The sequence below is a fragment of the Triticum urartu genome, chromosome 1A (genome assembly GCF_056163025.1).
Source record: "Triticum urartu cultivar PI428250 chromosome 1A, HENAU_Tu73, whole genome shotgun sequence".
Lineage (NCBI taxonomy): Eukaryota > Viridiplantae > Streptophyta > Magnoliopsida > Poales > Poaceae > Triticum > Triticum urartu.
Genome location: NC_141873.1, coordinates 312,743,454 through 312,762,756, shown reverse-complemented (window position 1 = coordinate 312,762,756; position 19,303 = coordinate 312,743,454). Strand labels below are relative to the sequence as shown.

The window sequence follows — 19,303 nt, the reverse complement described above, 5'->3', positions numbered from 1 at the left end:
AATAGAGCTATGCTCCCCGGCAATGGCGCCAGAAAATAGTCTTGATAACCCACAAGTATAGGGGTCGCAACTGTTTTTGAGGGTAGAGTATTCAACCCAAATTTATTGATTCAACACAAGGGAAGTCAAAGAATATTCTCAAGTATTAACAGTTGAGTTGTCAATTCAACCGCACTTGAAAGACTTAATATCTGCAGCAAAATATTTAGTAACAAAGTAATATGGAAGTAGCGGTAACGGTGGCAAAAGTAACAATAGTAGTTTTGTAGTGATTGTAACAGTGGCAACGGAAAAGTAACTAAGCAAAGATCAATATATGAAAAGTTCATAGGCAATGGATCAGTGATGGATAATTATGTCGGATGCGATTCCTCATGCAACAGTTATAACATAGGGTGACACAGAACTAGCTCCAGTTCATCAAAGTAATGTAGGCATGTATTCCGCATATAGTCATACGTGCTTATGGAAAAGAGCTTGCATGCCATCTTTTGTCCTACCCTCCCATGGCAGCGGGGTCCTATTAGAAACTAAGGGATATTAAGGCCTCCTTTTAATAGAGTACCAGACCAAAGCATTAACACTTAGTGAATACATGAACTCCTCAAACTACGGTCATCACCGGGAGTGGTCCTGATTATTGTCACTTCGGGGTTACCGGATCATAACACATAGCAGGTGACTATTGACTTGCAAGATAGGATCAAGAACTCACATATATTCAAGAAAACATAATAGGTTAAGATCTGAAATCATGGCACTCGGGCCCTAGTGACAAGCATTAAGCATAGCAAAGTCATAGCAACATCAATCTCATAACATAGTGGATACTAGGGATCAAATCCTAACAAAACTAACTTGATTACATGATAAATCTCATCCAACCCATCACCGTCCAGCAAGCCTACGATGGAATTACAAAGGCACGGCGGTGAGCATCATGAAATTGGTGATGGAGGAAGGTTGATGATGACGACGACAATGGAGTCCCCTCTCTGGAGCCCCGAACGGACTCCAGATCTACCCTCCCGAGAGAGATTAGGGCTTGGCGGCGGCTCCGTGTCGTAAAACGCGATGAATCATTCTTTCTGATTTGTTTTCTCCCCGAATGTGAACATATAGAGTTGGAGTTGATGTCGGTGGAGCCTCAGAGGGCCCATGAGGCAGGGGGCGCGTCCCGGGGGGCGCCCTGCACCCTCGTGGACAGGGTGGACCCACTGGTGTTGATTCTTTCGCCAGTATTTTTTATTAATTCCAAAAATATTCTCCATGAAGTTTCAGGTCATTCCGAGAACTTTTATTTCTGCACAAAAATAACACCATGGCAATTCTGCTGAAAACAACGTTAGTCCGGATTAGTTCCATTTAAATCATGCAAGTTAGAGTCCAAACTAAAGGCAAAAGTGTTTGGAAAAGTAGATACGTTGGAGACGTATCAGCCGTCATTCTCTTGCCGCCGTGGCAGCTCCTGGACGCCGCGGCGGATGGAGCTGGGATCGTCCTCGTCGTCGGCCTCCGGCTCGCTGGTGCTTCGCCTCGTCAAGCCCGAGCTGGAGGAGACGCCGCTCGGGCGCCGCACTCGTAGCGGCGCCCTCGTCATCAACGAGGGTGCCCGACTCTCCCCGCGCTCCCTCCTACTGGTCCGGCCGAAGCCCGAGCCGGGGCTGCTCCCCGTGAAGCCGGAGCACGCCGACATGGTGGCCCCCGACGACGAGTCCGCCCTCAAGTGGACGAAGGAGGACTACGTCCGCGAGCAGGTGCGCCGCCAGCGCCAAGCGTACCTGGAGCTCCAGGCTTGTCGCTGCGGGCGCGAGGAGGGCAACGTCATCGTCCTCGACAGCGACGAGGAGGACGAGGCCAGGCCGTCCAGCGCCCCACCGCGTGTCGGCGACCCCGGCCAGGGCTGCAGCAGGGACGACGACGGCGTAAGCGAGGCGCGCGACGACGACGACGACGATGGCGACGGCGACTACACCCACTTCTATAGACTTTTCGACATGTAGACGACGACGGTGGCTAGGCTTTTAGTTTGGCATAATTAGGCGTGGTTTGCATGTGTTTTATGTTTTTATACAAATTTCAATGAAGTATCACCGAGTTTGCAAAAATTTGAATGAAATATCGCCGAACCCGCAACGACTTGTGGGCCAACGACTAGAAACAAAGTAATCCTCAGAGACCAATCTAACGCCGATTCACCCTCAGACGGCTCTTTTTCGATAACCGGGGGGCCGAACGGCTAGAGATGCCCTAAGTTCGCAGGCTTGGTGGAGCAGGACCACCCGTTCGATCACACGCTATTACTCCTCGTAGCAAAAAGCAACGGGCAGAATTCGCTGAAACCGAAAACGCTCCACCGTTGCCCATAGGGAAACATATACGCCAGCCCTTTGTCGAAAAAAAAACTATGCCAGCCCAACGCGAGTCGCCTTCACACCGCGAGAGACGTGATGGTTGCAGCACGCCTAAACCCAAAATTCGAAATCCCCCAACCGTGCGAAATTACGAGACAGCCCCTGGCCACCCGCAGCGCTCCCAACGGTCGGACGAATCCGGCCGTCCACGCGCACCCCGGCGCTCGGTCACACCCGTCGAAACCTGAATCCCCTCCCAGCCCTGGCCGCACCGCAGACCTAGGAGGGTAGAACCGTCCGACGCAAAAGTCTCTCTCACCTTATATCTCGGCCGAATCCCCCAACGCCGCCCGCATTCGAAAACCTTCCTCGCGAAACCCCAGCCCCGCTCCTCCGCTCCACCCCCCACCTCCCCTGGTCCCTCGCGAGAGCAGGTCCGGGTCGCGTCTCCGGCGGCGGAGAAGCAAGACAAGGGCGGCGGAGATGTCGGTCAGCAACATAGGGATGATGGACGGCGCCTACTTCGTGGGGCGGAACGAGATCCTCGCCTGGATCAACACTACCCTGCAGCTCGGCCTCGCCAAGGTCGAGGAGGTACGTTCGGATCTCCCCCCTCCCCTCTCCACCTCGTCTTCCAATGGCCTGTTCGTCCCCCGATCCGTGCGGTTTTGCTGGATCTGCGGGCGCGATTTCGGTTCGGTTCGTTGCGTTTCGGGATGCTCACACGGCGCGCGGCCGGAATTCTCGTGTGTGTGCAGGCGGCGTCGGGCGCGGTGGCGTGCCAGCTCATGGACGCGGCGCACCCCGGGGCGGTGCCCATGCACAAGGTCAACTTCGACGCCAAGAACGAGTACGACATGATCCAGAACTACAAGGTCCTGCAGGATGTGTTCAACAAGCTGAAGATCACCAAGGTGCGCTCCCATTTCTTCTTCCCCTCTCGCGAGCGAATTTATGTGGCGTTAGTTGTATTGCTCATGCCGCCAGATTACTCCGCACACGAGGATGCACTAACAATTTGTAGGTTATCAGTTAATTGTGGAGTTGTGGTCACCAGAATTCTATATACAGACACTGAGCCATGAGTTCGGCAATTGGCTAGTAATTTGATGGGTATATGTAGTTTTGTTGATTGTGAAAGTGAACGGTCGAGACATCACATTTTTAGGCTGTTCAAAATACGGATCTGAATAGAAGGTTCTCTAAATAAATAGTGTTTTTTGCTGTGTGGAGAATTGCCATGTGTTGTCAGAACCGCGTGAAAACTGAAATTCAGTCCTTTTTAACTTTGAAGCACATGAGCAGTCTGGATTCTTATTGAGGATATCCTTACTTGTTAAGTACTTCCATAGGGACTATTAGTGTAACTGAATTTTATATAAAAATATATATATCTGAATATGTAAACTGTGTACAACCTACATAAATGGTGTTTGTCATCAGAACTGTGTGAAAACTGAAATTCAACCCTTTTGAGCAATCTGGATTACCATTGAGCATATCCTTACTTCTTGTTATTCCTTAGGGACTGTTAATGTAACTGAACATTATGATATTTTGTCACTGTCGCAGCACATTGAGGTTAATAAGCTCATCAAAGGAAGGCCCCTAGACAACCTGGAGTTCATGCAGTGGATGAAAAGATACTGTGATTCTGTTAATGGTGGATTCATGACCAGGTAGCCAACCCCATTCTTTCTGTAGCATATATGACCAGGTAGTGTTACCAATTGTGCTTATCATATCTCATGAAAATCCTCTGAACACGCAGCTACAATGCTTCCGAGAGAAGAGAAAGCAGCAAGGGTGGGAAAGACACCAACAGAAGGACATCAGGGACTTCCCAGGCGCCTGCCAAGTCTGCATCCACCACCCACAAAGCTCAGCCTCCGTCGCACGCAGCTAAGCGGGCCAACGGGCATGCTTCAAATGCTCCACAGCGGTGCGCAAAGCCGCCTCCAGCTTATGATGCACAGGTGAGAGTGACTTGGCATGAACGCTGAGCATAACTTTCTTGCTGTCTCTCGGCATTGCACAAGTCCTGTATTCTGACAATGATGCTTTGCAGATGACCGAGCTGAAACTCCTTGTTGATAGCGCCGAGAAAGAGAGAGATTTCTATTTCTCTAAGCTGCGGGACGTTGAGATCTTGTGCCAGAGCCCCGAGGTTGAGCATTTACCGGTAAGTAGCAGAAATGCTTAACCATTCTCTTACTCGGCGCCTGCCAATTGGCTACCAGTGTGTTAAAAAAAGCCTTCTGAACAAGTGTAAACATCATGCTTGTAGAGTACAACAGCAGGTGTCTGAACGTGTAAACATCATGCTTGTAGAGTACAACAGCAGGTGTCTGAACCTTGATCTATGTATTTGAAAGGGCAATGTTGACGATGAAATCTTTATCTCGTGTGCAGATTGTGAAGGCTATCCAGAAGATACTCTACGCTTCGGAGGACGACCCCTCGACGGTGGCGGAAGCCCAGGCAGAGATGGTGGCGCAGCAGAACCAGATGCAGCAGCAGCCAATGCTGAGCCCCATCCTGGAGGCGTCCGAGGCCCCAAGCATCACCCCCAAGGATTCTTCCGAGGAGAGCTTGAGGCAGGAAGCAGCGGCAGCACACAAGAGGAAGAGCATCTCGGACCTGGAGGAGTTCGAGATGGGGTCGAGCTCCAGGATGAGGCTCTCAGACGTCTCGGACGTGCAGCTGTGCGGCTCACCGTTGATGAGCTTCACCTGAAAGAAAGGAGGGACCGAATTGCAGGGGCTGAGTTGATGTCATTGCCGGTTATGACTTGTGGGTTTATCTTGTGTTGTTTCGTTTGTTGTTTGGTGTCATAATGTGTGTGCTCTTGTGGAGCTGGAGTTGAACCTGCCTTTGACTGTGATCGATCTGCCACAGCATTTGTGGCCTTCTGCAACATGTTATTATTGAATAGCCTCTTTTATGTAGTCACTGGTGTTCCTTGCTCTGCCTCTCTTATTGCAAGACGGTCTGTTTTCGATTCCAAAAAGGTTGCTGCGCTCTGATTTTTTTGTTAGCGGGTATCCCTGGAATACAAATTCTGTGCTGGTGCCTGAATCCTCTTCATCTTTCCTGTCCGCCGTCGTTGCATTCTCTCCGCTGGCATCATCGAGCTCGACCAACCTGCCATATAGTGTGCTGGCAAGACAGCTTTCCCATCATCAAGGGCCTTGTGCTGGTGGAGGGACACGTAGCAGTTCACAATAGATACAAATGCCTGAACCATAAGGTATGTTTTCTTTGAATTTAGTGTTTGGTGGCCCTGTGATTTTTTTGGAGGTGGGTCGATGCTAATGAAGATTATCTGGTGGCAAAAGGGATATTGCCAATGCACTCTAATTAATAAAAGAAGAAGCTCAATGTCGGATGCAAAGGCAAGAAGGCGTTGAAGTATCCGGGAAGATTTAACCTGAGGATTCAGGTTGTATTTTGATTATCTTCTGCGCTGGCGTCTCTCAGTTATCTGTTTATGTTACTATCATTATATTTACTGTCGTTTTCACCATTGAGGTTACATTATGATTCTCTTTTGTATTAACATTACTTACTGAATTATGTGTTCACAATACATTTCATATTATATAACCATCGAAACTATGTACAGGAGAAGACACTGAGCCTGCAAATACAGACATAGAATACTCCACATCTAGGGATTCAGGTCACACTTTGATTCTCTTCTGCATTCACATTACTTCTGAAATATGTGTTCACAATACATTCTCTATTGGATTTTATTAATGCTGTTTTCACTGTTGACATACACACAGGAATAAGACACCGAGGACATTCCTTCTGAATATGAATCTTCTTTTGAGCTAGATGATAGTCACACACCTCCAGGGCATGATTATGTCTTACATCAGGGAACTACTGTGCTTGTGGCTCACTACGCTTCTCCAGGATGTTCGAGCTGAAACTCCTGTGCTCCTGTATGTTTTACTGTTTTTTTTGTCAAAGTTGTCAGTTATAACGTTTAAATGCTTAATTTTTTTATTTATGTCTGAACCTTTTAATCCATTGAATATTTGGTATAATCATGCTTCTATATTGATAGCGTGATTATAACAGGGTTCATTAGAGGCGTCAAATTTCCTGAGAGTGAAAAGCCCACATCAATATGAAGAAAAGGAAATGTGAATCACTGATAGTTATTGAGTTCAGTAAATGAAGACAGTTCTATTTTCAGATACTAAAATATATTATCTCCGCCCCGAAATACTTGTCTTAGATTTGTCTCCTTATCTAGACGGGGAACTTTGTGCATTTTAAAGTTAGTTATACACGAAATGCAGTTGTGGAAGTTCTATAAGATAGCAGTTTAAGTTATCGTGTACAAGTACACAATGTGCTCAGATTATCTAGTGATGTTGGCACTTTGTTAGAACTAGCATCACATTTCCCTGATAGCATATATTGTCTTTTGCTCCGATTTACAACCAAAACATTCACAAATAAGCTTGAATCCTTATCAGAAACATCACTGCAGAAATATTTTTATTTTCAGATTAGCTCCTGGTCCTTGAATCTGGCTACCTTGGCATTGTCTCTGTCGTGCTTGAACACAAGGTACAAAGGGCTATAGAACAGGACACAGATACCAAAAGGAAGGATCATCATGGTTAGTAGCCCTCTCGACAGCGCATACGCCCCTTGTGCTGATCCGTTTGCGATGTTTACAGTCTTGGCGTCGTAGCCATATATCTTCTCAGTGACCAAGCCAACAGCAGGAGCGGCCAGTGAGGCGAATGAACCCTCAAAAGCCCGGTCGAAGGCGTAGATCATGGTGCGGTGCTTGGGAGGGACTACCTCCGCGAACATGGGGTTGTTTGCGGAAGTAGCACACCAGCTGATGGTGATACCCATGAAGAAGAGTGTGACGGCGTAGGCAAACCAGTAGTCAGTTGACTGAGGAATGACTGTAAGAAGGATCCATGAGAAAGGAATGCCCATGAAGGCGCTAAACTGAGCGCACATGATGCGTGCAGAATCGGGATAGTGCCGTGACAGGCGGTCTGCTAGTACACCACCAAGGAGAGCTCCACTGGCGCACCCAATGGCGAATAGGCTGTTCAATGCTGCAGAACTCCTATTGTCAAAACCTAAGAGGAGTTCAAACATGGAGGGTCAATATTCAACTTTCTTTTAGAGAATTTAATTTAGGAGCTTATCAGCTTGTTTGCCTTACCAATGAGTTCAAACCACATGGTGAAGAAAACTATGGCGGTCCAGGGCAATGAGCCAATTATCCCCTGCAACACAATGATCTGAAATGTCTTCACTTTCATGACACTCTTCATTGCTACCCAAGAATCCATCCAGATAGAGGTCGGAGGAAGAACATCTTTGCTGGACAGATGTGACCTGGGAAAAGAGGAGGATACCAATATTTATGTTTATTCATCTCTTCGCTAGCTTTGGCTCAATTACTACACACTTTAGTTAGAACACGAAGAAATCTACTCCCTCTGTCCCATAATATTGTGGGACAGAGGGAGTATCCTGTAAATCAAAGCATCCCTAATGCAGTCACATTGCAAGTTAACAAGCTTCACTGACCAAGGAAATCTTTTGGTTTTTTATCTGCAGTTACAAACTGGAAGGGACAAAGTAATGAAACAAGAGATATGCATCTTTAGAATCAACCTCATCACATATTATTCACTGCAGAACAAATCTTACAACTCAAATTTATATTCCTGCAAGTAAATAGAAAATCATGATAGCATCTTATCTGGCAGAATCATAGCATCTATATGATCACCAAATCACTGTACACAACACACAAAGGTCTCTCTCTGTAAGGGTGTTCTTTAGACTCGTTTTAGCAGGACTCGGGTACTAGTTCTGATTAATGAAGCCTCGCAGCATGACAAGATAAAATAAATTAAACAAACACACAATTTAAAAATTAATAAGGGGAAATACCTCTCGTAGTCGTCGTCATCAAGAAGATGATTTCCAGGGATTCTTCTTGGATCAGTAGAATACAAGTAGACAAGAATTCCAATTATGAAGCTGACAAGCGCAACCATAATAAAAGCAAGACGCCACCCGGGCAATCCCCAGTAGTCCTTCCCAGCCATGAGTGTTGCCACAATACTACCACCTATACCTCCTACTGCACCGATGAGGCTTAACAAACCAAACCCAGCTCCGCGTGTACCATCTTTGTAGCTATCCGCTATGAACGACTGAAGTGCTGGTATTACAATGGCAAGTCCAAGGCCATTTATAGCTCTCCAGAATGCAACCTGCTGAAAATGCTGGCTAACACCAACAGCCCCTGTTGATAAGGCCCAGAAGACAGTTCCTATTGCAAGCACTGCTGGGCGATCATAGTGAAGAGCAAGGATGCCGGCCAAGGGCGATGCTATCGACTTAAGAAAGTTCATTACAAAATTAAGGTATCCCAGGTCAGTGGGACCAGCATTGAAGGCTGCACCGACTTCCTTGTAAACTGCTGGAAGAAGATTCTCATCAGCACGCTCCATAATAGAAGCCAGATTGATGAGGATGAGAGATACGGAGAAACCAAATATCTTCTTCACTCTGCCAATAAGGAAAGTGTGTAAATTGTTTATGCTGTAGAATGCAACTATGCAAGGAAAGTTCCCCACCACGGTCGAGCAAATTACGCGAAATATTCTATTACACTCATGCCGGTATTTGACGAAAGTATGCACTATTACACCTCTGTTGTTGAACACGATTGTAATTTTTTTAAATCCTCTTTTGGTAATCTTCCTTTCATTTCAACTAATATACTACTATTATCCTTTCCCATTGTGTAGTGCCTGGTTACAGCTCCAGATTTTGGGATCATGGAATGTGAGGAATAAAAGAAGTCTTCCGAGATAACTGCACAACTCAAATTTCCTTCGGTGTTTAATATTTGTGTGCCTCAAATTTCTCACAGATTTCATTTAGATCAACTGTACTGCATACCAAACCTCATGCAGTTTCGCATTTGAACTGAAGATAGAGGAGGAGTCGACGACAAGCTTCTATTCCTTCACAGAAAGGCAAAACATAGGCATAACATGACGGTTTGAGATCTCCAACACATATGGACCAGTCTGTCATGAAAACTGGTGGTTTGATCTGGCTCTAGATGAGTTTGAAAATAAATTGGTAGAGAAAACTAGTCCACATCATTAGTATGTTGTTCAATGTTCATTGTTCAATTCATTTTACATGATATAGCTCAAAATATTTAACAAATGATCAAGCAATCTGTTCTAACTCTTTCACCAAAATTAGCTGAAGTAGTTGTAACTAATGATGATTAACTAGGTCATACTAGGTGGGTCTTCAGTCCGTTAATTGGGTAATATTAGCGGTGAGTTGACTAATTAGCACAGTAATAAATTTAGAACCGATTATAAGTTTGTGTGGCATTTATTATCACTATTGTGGAAAATGAAGAAGAAGCCTCTAGTCGGCGCCTTGCCAAATCAAATCGTGATTTTCTAGCAAATGACTGATGTGCTGGCTAATCAACATGTTAGTTCAACAGTTTAATTTGTCATTCAATGATAATGGGGTTAATGGGAAAGAATCTCCCATGTGAGCTAAAATGCTAATCCCTTGACACTAACCAATTATGCAACCTGAAATGAACATGATGGTTGCAGACCTACATACAAGAAAAGATCGAACTATTATCACAACTTTCTTGAGGAATGCAACACCTTCATATGGATAGAGCCATGAGATTCTTGCAACTGACAAATCTTGGACAGGGGGGAAATGGAGCAGTGGAAATCAGAAGACTACTGTTCGCATCTTCTCCATTGATGAGAACAATGAGGGTATCCACGCAACACCCATTATAAGCCAAGGTGACGACGTCTTCCCTTCCGGTGACTTCTCCTTTGGCCCGCTAGTTCTGTGTGAGCAAGCTGGTAGTGTGGTGGACGACGAGTATGGCGGCAGGCATTGCGGGTGCATTCTCTCCAAGTGAAAACCCATGATCTGCCTTTGGGGCTTGATCAGGCAGCGTCGACGTACGTGCATCGTTACCTTGTTGAAGGTGTTTGTTCAAAGATCTGCTTCGGGGCAATAGCCCTTGGTCTCACATCTGGTTGGATGAGCCAACATCAGCGTACGAGCGGCGGTTCCTTCTTGAAAGCGTTTTCTTGGAATGTTGCGCACAGCTTTGGTGGTAGGTTTTGGGGATGCTGCGGGAGGCAGGTCTTTGTGGATGGCCTCGAGTTCTTTCCTTTTACAATTTTATTAAGTTGATTTGTTTGGCATCATCATTAATTAATTAATAATATACAGTTGTGTGAATCAATCGATGCAGAGGCCGATGGTTTATCATACTTTTCAGGGAAAAAACATGATGGCCTGCTGATGCTCTGGGCATATCATTAACTCAAGGTCAAGCTAAAGTGCGGAGCACATCATTAACACATTGTTTCTATCCAAAACTGCGCTAGTGGTAGAAGGGAAAAGATAGTGTGCTGCGGGAAATGTCAACGCCAAGTGCACTAGTGCTCCATGTTGATACCACCAGGTTCCACGACGCTAAGGGTGAGGACCCGACCTCGGAGATCCCCTTGTGCTGTGCTCAAGAAAAAAAGTGAAGGGGAACGGAGGCTGACTTGTGCACTGTTCTTGTCCGATTGTCTCCAAATTACAGTGATGATTTTGCAGCTACTTTTTGGCCAAAGATCGACATTGCAATACCCACATTACCAATCCATGAATCTGACATCGAAGCAACACGCCCACCTTTCAGTGGACCTGTCATTCTTATTCTTATTCTTTATTTATTCATAAGCCATACGAGTAGATTGTTGTCTTACTGAATAAATAAAGTGCCAAAAAGGACCCCAAGATTCCTCGTTCTAAGTACTAGCTCGTATATTCAAGGTGGCAAATAAATAAACAGTATAAAAGCTTTCTAAACCTGGTCCAGCCATCACCAGGAATTCCATGGCCGCGGCTCTAGTGAGAACTTCCAGCGAATTCACATGTAAATTTGCTTGCAGCGATTCCGTCACAAGAACCGGCGAAGAAAAGCCCGGAGGAAGAAGAAGAGCTGAGGAAATGGATAGGTCACCTCGTGCTGGAGGATGGGGTGAGAGGGGAGCTGGGGGAAGAGCGAGCTCTGTGCCTCATCATGGCCGTCGATTCGGGCGCCGCCGCCGGATCTCTGCCGCGGCGAGCAGCGCGGTCGCAGCGCCCTTCTCTTCTCCTGCGGCGTTCCTTCTTTCCCACTGCGCGCCCCGCTGCTTCCCGGTGGCCGGTGCTGGTCACTTGAACTGAATCGAGTGAGGCAGAAGCAGGATGGGTAAGCGGGGGTGAGGATGGATGGATGAGTGACGCAACGCCGCACGCACACGGGAGGAGCGAGAGACCACAAGCGGCAAGGTGGTGAACAGATTTTGTCGTCCTTTCTTGCGCTACTTTGTTTTTACGGTTACTACTTGAATGCGCTGCTTAGTGCTCTCTTCCGTCCCGAACTAAATGTCACGGATTTAGTATAAATTAGTATACAACCGTATTTATTTTGAAAAGAAGGAAGTACTATGAACCAATAAAACTTATACAAAGACATTGATAAAAAGATATCATTGTAATTCGCGAGCATGTACTTATGAATATATCAAAACACCCCCGCAAAAAAAAAGAATATATCAAAACAAATATCGCATAAACTTACAACCATGAGCAATTTATCTCATGCCAGTCAAGCCGCACACACAAACATAATGCACACATAAATTCACGTAAAAATTGCACGTGTGTCAAAAAAATCATCATATAGTATTTTATAAAATTATGATTCCTCTTCAACTTGAAATATGCTTTAAATCATATATGAAAGCAAAAAAGGAAAGCTAATTATCACTTATTAAGCTATACATTGCTTGGCGACATGCTTGACTATTACACATTTGATTTCACTAAACAAATTGCAAATACAAGCATGCTACAAAAGAATAATAACAATGAACTTCTCTTTTCGGGGCACATCAAGCCACTTCTTTTCCTTTTCTACAACTTGGAGGATGTGATGACGCCACTGTCACATTCATATTCTGCCCACAAACCAGTCTCTCCCACTATCGCCCCTTGCCTTCTCTCATTGCCTTCCTTTTTGTCCTCATGTTGACCCTGCTATCACCCTTCTTACCTCCTGTCACCACCTCCCTTGTCCTCATGCTGACCTCTCTCCGACAACATCTCCGCCCACCATTGCCCTTATCACCATCTAGCCACCAGCGCCTCCTCGTACGGAAGATGTACATGAAGAGAACACCGGGTGGATATATCTTAAACAGTAATGGCAGGCGTGCATGGACCAGGAGGTGGCGGAAGCGCAATGGAGCCAATGCTGGCTTGCATCATTGGCTCAAGTGTGAACACATGTTATCAATATTTTGACAGTATCAAGAAAACTCTTGAGTACAAATCCGATTCTACAAAATATGTTCAGGCAGGATATATGCATATAGGGTTGAAGATGCATGCAATCTGGAAGCAAATGACTTAGGTCGAACACCTAACAATTTACTCCATACAACGACGACCAGGAATATCTGACACTCCCACTGGTAGCATTATTCTGATCCTGCTAAATTCATGTTAATGTTTTGTTCTTACTTGGCATAGAATAATCATGGCATTAAGTTGAATATGTTAATTAGACTATTTAGTGTTAGCACCATCTATGCGACACAATGTATGATAAGTAAAATTTTGAAAGCCAACACATGAATTCAAAGACACAACTCTGAAATGACCGAAACAGAGTTCATTCCATATTGTGACTACAGTTACATGTTGAGCTTTGAGTGTAAACATATTTTACGAGTTGAGACAAATCCAAGACAAGAGACGCCAAAATCTTAAATTAGTGAATAAATCGTCTAATGCACAACATGAATTTGTAGTCAAGTGACTACGTACTCCTATATGTTATCAAGATTTTAGACAATGTTCTTCGTGAACATAAAATGAGACTTTGTAAAAGAAAAATAACCCTGTAAATTCAAGAATGTTAGATTATGCTCTTTCTATACCACTATACTTAATAGGGGACTCGGTAGAATAATCAATAACCCTGTAAAATCAAGAATCTACGCGGTTGAAGATATTAGATAAATAGCCCCCAATGGGCAACTTCCAAACACAACCATTGCTAAATTAATCTTTGCAAGAAAGGAACCGCATATACGAACTACATCCTTTATCCAATTGTATCTCTTGTGTGATTTATAGATGACCTTGAGAACAACAAATGATATGTTATGCATGCAAGGAAGTGATAGATGGTAAACTCATTACAATGTATAATAAATTCTCAGTACCAAGCACCGGCTAGCTAGATAACAATGTTAATGGCAGTTTCTCTTGTCCAAATAGCTCACAAAGCTATTAGGATTTTTAATTATAACTAATGAACCATAGTAAATGACCATTTGGGCTATCTAAAATCATGGAAGATTTTTAAAAGTGTAATTTCCAATGATATAGCTACTAATGTGAAAGTATCAAGCATGGTTTGAGAAAAAAAAATCCACATGACCATTTCTACAAATTGCAACATTTTTAGAATTGAATGCAAGACCTTTTAGTTAGGAAGGAACCACAACATAAACCAAGTGATATACTTGTGTCATAGATAGATCTATAATACCAAAAAGTTAACAAGTTAGACTAGTAGACTATAGTCTATAGCGAAAACCAGAAAGAATAAATACATCCCCCATTTTAGCCCAAGATGCGGGGAAGAAATGGGGGTGTCCATTGTGTCTATCTGTCCGTGCCATGCAGGATAGAGATCGCGCCTACCTACATCGGGGCCACTCGTAAGTGACCTTTCACATTCCCCTCCCACCTCTCGCTGCCCGAGCGTAATCTAACGCACCACGCTTTCCTACATAGTAGGATCTCATTGACACCTCCGTCCTGAGCTCTATGTGTTCCTCACCACATCGGCAAACTCGCTATTTGCTCCTAATCTCAACTCCACTAACTCGAGCTCACCATCCACCCCACCACCCGCATTGCACACTAAGTAGAGAAAATTGACCGAACTGACTTGAGAGGTAAACATCTCCTGACAAGGCGCAATTTATCATATTTGGCATGTATTTGATGGCATCATTTTGTATCACTTTTTACTTTCTATTTTTGCATCTTGGTCATAAGGATTTTTGTATTTTATCACGTTCATGTGCCCTTTTTGCCTGGTTTCGCCAGGTTCCAAAGAGGCATGATATTTTGAGCATTGATAAGAAAAAACCTATTTTGGGTGTAAAATATGCTAATGGGACGTCTAAAAGCCTTCTATACGAAGATTATGAGCATGTGGGAAGAAACCAGGCCGCACCTGGCATTCCATAAGACTGTGTATAATACATCGACACCCGCTTGTACCAATAGTCGTACCGCATGACGCCCCCTCCCCATGGTCGACTACTTCAACCCGGTGTGATCGGGTCTCTGGCAGGACGAACATAGAGACTCCAAACCATGAAATGAAAGCAGAAAACCTGACCTTTGGAAGGGATTCGGAAGGGGAATCAGTAGAAAGGCACCACCATGCCATAGCTTCAATAACAGAGACTACGACATCAACCATCATCATCATTCACATCCTTGACATCGGCTTCTCCCTTCATCTCGTTGTAATCCAAAACCCTAGTGTGGATTTGTAGGAATTTCACTCCCATGAACACCTATATGATGCTCTATGCGAGGAATATGAAATTGTAGCGAGAACTTTGATTATTTTAGTTTCATTTTCTTCTATTGAGTCGACAGGGTACATCATACTATTAAGGGTGCTCTAAGTGAAATCTGAGATTGAAGACTTCGTGTGTAGGCTCAATCCAACTTATTTCTCTGAGTGAAGACATGGAAATGTCCTTCGAAGCAGTTCATTTAGCTTTGGTCTCGAAGAAGAAGTTCTTCAGGGCACCTTAGTGAAAAGTTCTTGCTGAGAAGTTGGATGAATTGTTATGCAAGTAAGTCCAGTGGTTGTGTTTGAAATCCGACCATTTCACCATGTGTCGTGTGTATGTTGGGTGACCCCTGCCTTCAACGGCCATTTCAGCCCTCGGGATTACTCCCGGCTATAAATAGCAATGACACTCCAACCATTTGCAGTTAGTTGGTCCGAGTAAATTCACAAGTGTTTTATCACCAATCCATCCTACCGAATAGATTGTGAGAACCCTAAGTGCGGAGAACACCCAGAGCCTAAAAACTGCTAAGTGACCAAGTATCATTGAAGAACTTCATCTAAGCCAAACTTAACATGCTACTCTTGAGGACTACACATCCTCTAGATGGCTAGTCTCTGTTCAAGAGCATGCAAGAGTAGTCACGGACTGCTGAAGAACAAGTCTGTGAAGGTCCGAAGATCATGTTGAACATCTACCACGAGTAATTGGGCATGTTAGAAGTGAACTTAGCTCAAGGAGAATAGGGTGAGGAATCTTGTGTCTTGTGAGTTTAGGCTCAATCCCTCCAACCAGACGTAGAGTTATGCGAGCAACTCGAACTGGGTAAACAAATTGCATTGTCTTTGTCGAGCTTGTCGGTTCTATCTCTTAGAACTACTTTACTTATTTTATGATGTGTGTGTTTTATAGATCTTCCCATGTCTACCTTCTCTGTGATCGATTTGGAGCCTTTCTTGTGAACTAATCAATTCTGATGAATGTTATTATGTTTAGTTTTATTCTGATTCAACAAGTCTCAATCTCCAAATGAGTATGAATATAGTTATACCCCATGATCTTACAACTTGGAATTTCTCTTACAACGGTGATGCCGAGATGAAATGAATATGAAGGCGGAAGAACAAAACAAGAAAGATCTCTGGTGGTTCTTCTTCTCTTGATCTCTTCTCTCCCTGTTTTGAATGGAGTGGCGGCGGCTATGTAACGCCCACGATGCGGCTATATCTCCCACGTTTCGAGGCACGACTTAGAGGCATAACCGCATGGTGGTTTTGTCGCAAGAGGGGTAATTTTCACACAATCCCATGTACTGAATAAGAAAGGGATAAAGAGTTGGCTTACAATCGCCACTTCACATAAATAAAAAGTTAAACATACATCATCCATAGTACAATCAAGGTCCGACTACGGAACCAAAATAAAGGAAGACAACCCCAAATGCTAGATCCCCGATCGTCCCAACTGGGCTCCACTACTGATCATCAGGAAACGAAACATAGCAACGACCAAGGTCCTCGTCGAACTCCCACTTGAGTTCGGTAGCATCACCTGCACTGGTATCATCGGCACCTGCAACTGTTTGGAAGTATCCATGAGTCACGAGGACTCAGCAATCTCACACCCGCGAGATCAAGACTATTTAAGCTTATGGGTAGGATGTGGTAATGAGGTGGAGTTGCAGCAAGCGCTAAGCAAAAATATGGTGGCTAACATATGCAAATAAGAGTAAGATGAGAAGCTACGCAACGGTCGTGAAGCTAGAAGTGATCAAGAAGTGATCCTGAAACTACTTACGTTCAAACATAACACAAACCGTGTTCACTTCCCGAACTCCGCCGAAAAGAGACCATCACGGCTACACACGCGGTTGATGCATTTTAATTAAGTCAAGTGTCAAGTTCTCTACAATCGGATATTAACAAATTCCCATCTACCACATAACCGCAGGCACGGCTCTCGAAAGTTTAAACCCTGCAGGGGTGTCCCAAATTAACCCATCACAAGCTCATGATCCCGTGGAGACAATCCTCCATCGCGGGACACCCGATCAGACTCGGAATCCCGGTGCACAAGACATTTCGACAATGGTAAAATTAAACCAGCAAGACCACCCGACTGTGCCGACAAATCCCGATAGGAGCTGCACACATCTCGTTCCCAGGGCACACCAGATGGGACAAGCTACGAGTAAAACCAGCCCTCAAGTTTCCTCGAGGTGGCCCTGTAGGTTGCCCGTTTCGGACCAACACTCAGAGGAGCACTGGCCCGGGGGGTTAAAATAAAGATGACCCTCGGGGTCGCGACCCCAAGGGAAAGTTATAGGTTGTTAGGCAAATGTAAAACCAAGGTTGGGCCTTGCTGAAGGAGTTTTATTCAAAGTGAACTGTCAAGAGGGTCCCATACCCCTCATCGTGTTAGGGACGCAAAATCAAGGAATATAACACCAGTATGACAGAAACTAGGGTGACAAGAGTGGAACAAAACGCCAGGCATAAGGCCCAGCCTTCCACCCTTTACCAAGTGTATAGATGCATTAATCAAATAAGAGGTAAAATGATATTCCAACATATCCATGTTCCAACATGGAACAATCTTCAACCTCACCTGCAACTAACAATGCTATAAGAGGGGTTGAGCAAAAGCGGTAACATAGCCAAACAACAGTTTGCTAGGAATGTGGGTTAGAGGCTTGACATGACAATATGGGAGGCATGATAAACAAGTGGTAGGTAGCGTGACATAGCAATAAAGCGAACAACTAGCAAGCAAAGATAGAAGTGATATCGAGGGTATGGTCATCTTGCCTGAAATCCCGCTAGGAAGAAGAACGAGTCCATGAAGAAGACAAACGGGTTGCATATTGACGAAACACCACATGACTTATTTAGTTCTTCTCTCGGTTATGTACTCAATAATATTAAATGTTATTAAACATGGCAATAGGTGAAGCATAATAAAACTACCTAACCAGGCAAGTTTAAATGAGGCCAGAAACAACAAACAACAATTCCGGAAAATCCTCATATGCAATTTATGGATTTGGTACTGTTCTGCCCTAAACCATATTTTAGAGTTGTTAAACATGCAAGATGAGTGCACCATGTTAAACTAGGCATTTTTCTGCCCCATTTACATATAAAGTTTATTAAATTTGGAGCTACAGTTATGTAGTTATGAAATAAACCATTTTAACATGTCATATGAGCAAATTTAAACAAACAACATTTCAAACATTTTCAACATGCATGAAAGTAGCATATTATGAAACTAGACAAAATTTTAAGCAAGGTACATGTTTACATCATTTTAATCCGATGCACTATTTGTGAGTTATTAAATGCATGAAGTTTGGGGGCTATTATGCAAATCTAGTTTTCCTGTGGATAATTGAGAAATCCACCAGGCGGGAAAAAACACCACGCGGGCCAAAAGGCTGTGGATCTGGGCGGGGCGCAGCTCACCTTGTGGGCCTTAGCCCAGGTCGGTGATGAGGTGAGGCCGGCAGCGGGTTGCGCTAGGGGAAGCTAGGCCGGCTCGGCCTGGCGCAAGATGTGGCCCGACCGTGGTCAACACGAGGCGAGGCGAATGAGCTGTCGCTCGTTACTTAAGGACATAGGCAGCAACAGGTTCAGGTGACGGACGGTGGGAACGCTGCCGACAATGTGGGACTTGGCGCGACGCTGGAGACGAGGCATGCTGTGGACGCGGAGGATCCGGGAAGTCCGAGGGTCGGGGAGGCGGTTCCCGGCGACGAGGAACTCCAGCGGTGGCGCTGCTCAATCAAATGAAGCAGGCAGCAGCGGGATCGAGGGGGCAAAGCAGAGGAAGGGGTCAAGCTCGTTCTAGCCAGAGCCGAGGTGATTGGCGACGACGATGAACTCATTCGAAGCTCCACTCCGGCGCGTGGCACGTGCATGGCTGGCGTCGACGGCAGCGGTGGTGGCTTGAAGCCTGCATCCATGGTGGGGGTCCTGTGACAGCCGAACAGAGAGAGCTTGAGGGACCAGAAAAGGGGATGAAGGAAGGAAGGAGGAGGGACGCGACAGAGGGGCCTGCTGAAGGTGGTCGCCGGCGGTGTGGTTCGCTGGGGCGGCAGGTCGCGAGGAGGAGGAGCGCTCGGGCGCTATTGCTCCTCTCCTCGTGGAGCTCCTAGACGAGGGGGGCTGCGGGAGCACGGGCGCGGGGCCGTGCTGGTGGGTGCTGGCAGTGGAGAGGCTCGAC

At 45.2% G+C, this 19,303-nt stretch overlaps 2 protein-coding genes across 2 annotated transcripts; one reads left to right on the top strand and one right to left on the bottom strand.

Annotated features, from left to right (window-relative positions):
* The first annotated feature begins 2,698 nt into the window (after positions 1-2,698).
* EB1C (end binding protein 1C) lies at positions 2,699-5,302 on the top strand. Its single transcript, XM_048719177.1, has 6 exons — positions 2,699-2,948; positions 3,113-3,268; positions 3,927-4,033; positions 4,126-4,330; positions 4,423-4,536; positions 4,767-5,302. Exons 1-6 carry the CDS (start codon positions 2,838-2,840, stop codon positions 5,088-5,090), a joined length of 1,017 nt encoding a protein of 338 aa, XP_048575134.1. The 5' UTR covers positions 2,699-2,837; the 3' UTR covers positions 5,091-5,302.
* Positions 5,303-6,752: 1,450 nt separating this feature from the next.
* Positions 6,753-11,788, bottom strand: LOC125507614 (uncharacterized). The gene is made up of 4 exons (XM_048672146.2): positions 11,446-11,788; positions 8,304-8,927; positions 7,564-7,739; positions 6,753-7,477 (listed from the first exon to the last, which is right to left on the bottom strand). Exons 1-4 carry the CDS (start codon positions 11,505-11,507, stop codon positions 6,879-6,881), a joined length of 1,461 nt encoding a protein of 486 aa, XP_048528103.1. The 5' UTR covers positions 11,508-11,788; the 3' UTR covers positions 6,753-6,878.
* Positions 11,789-19,303: the final 7,515 nt, after the last annotated feature.

Coding starts and splice junctions, on each gene's coding strand:
- LOC125507614 (XM_048672146.2), bottom strand. CDS start 11,507: ATGATGAGGCACAGAGCTCGCTCTTCCCCCAGCTCCCCTCTCACCCCA. Junction 8,928..11,445: donor ACCCCATCCTCCAGCACGAG/GTGACCTATCCA, acceptor CCTTATTGGCAG/AGTGAAGAAGATATTTGGTT. Junction 7,478..7,563: donor CATGTGGTTTGAACTCATTG/GTAAGGCAAACA, acceptor AACTCCTCTTAG/GTTTTGACAATAGGAGTTCT.
- EB1C (XM_048719177.1), top strand. CDS start 2,838: ATGTCGGTCAGCAACATAGGGATGATGGACGGCGCCTACTTCGTGGGG. Junction 2,949..3,112: donor GCCTCGCCAAGGTCGAGGAG/GTACGTTCGGAT, acceptor GTGTGTGTGCAG/GCGGCGTCGGGCGCGGTGGC. Junction 3,269..3,926: donor ACAAGCTGAAGATCACCAAG/GTGCGCTCCCAT, acceptor TCACTGTCGCAG/CACATTGAGGTTAATAAGCT.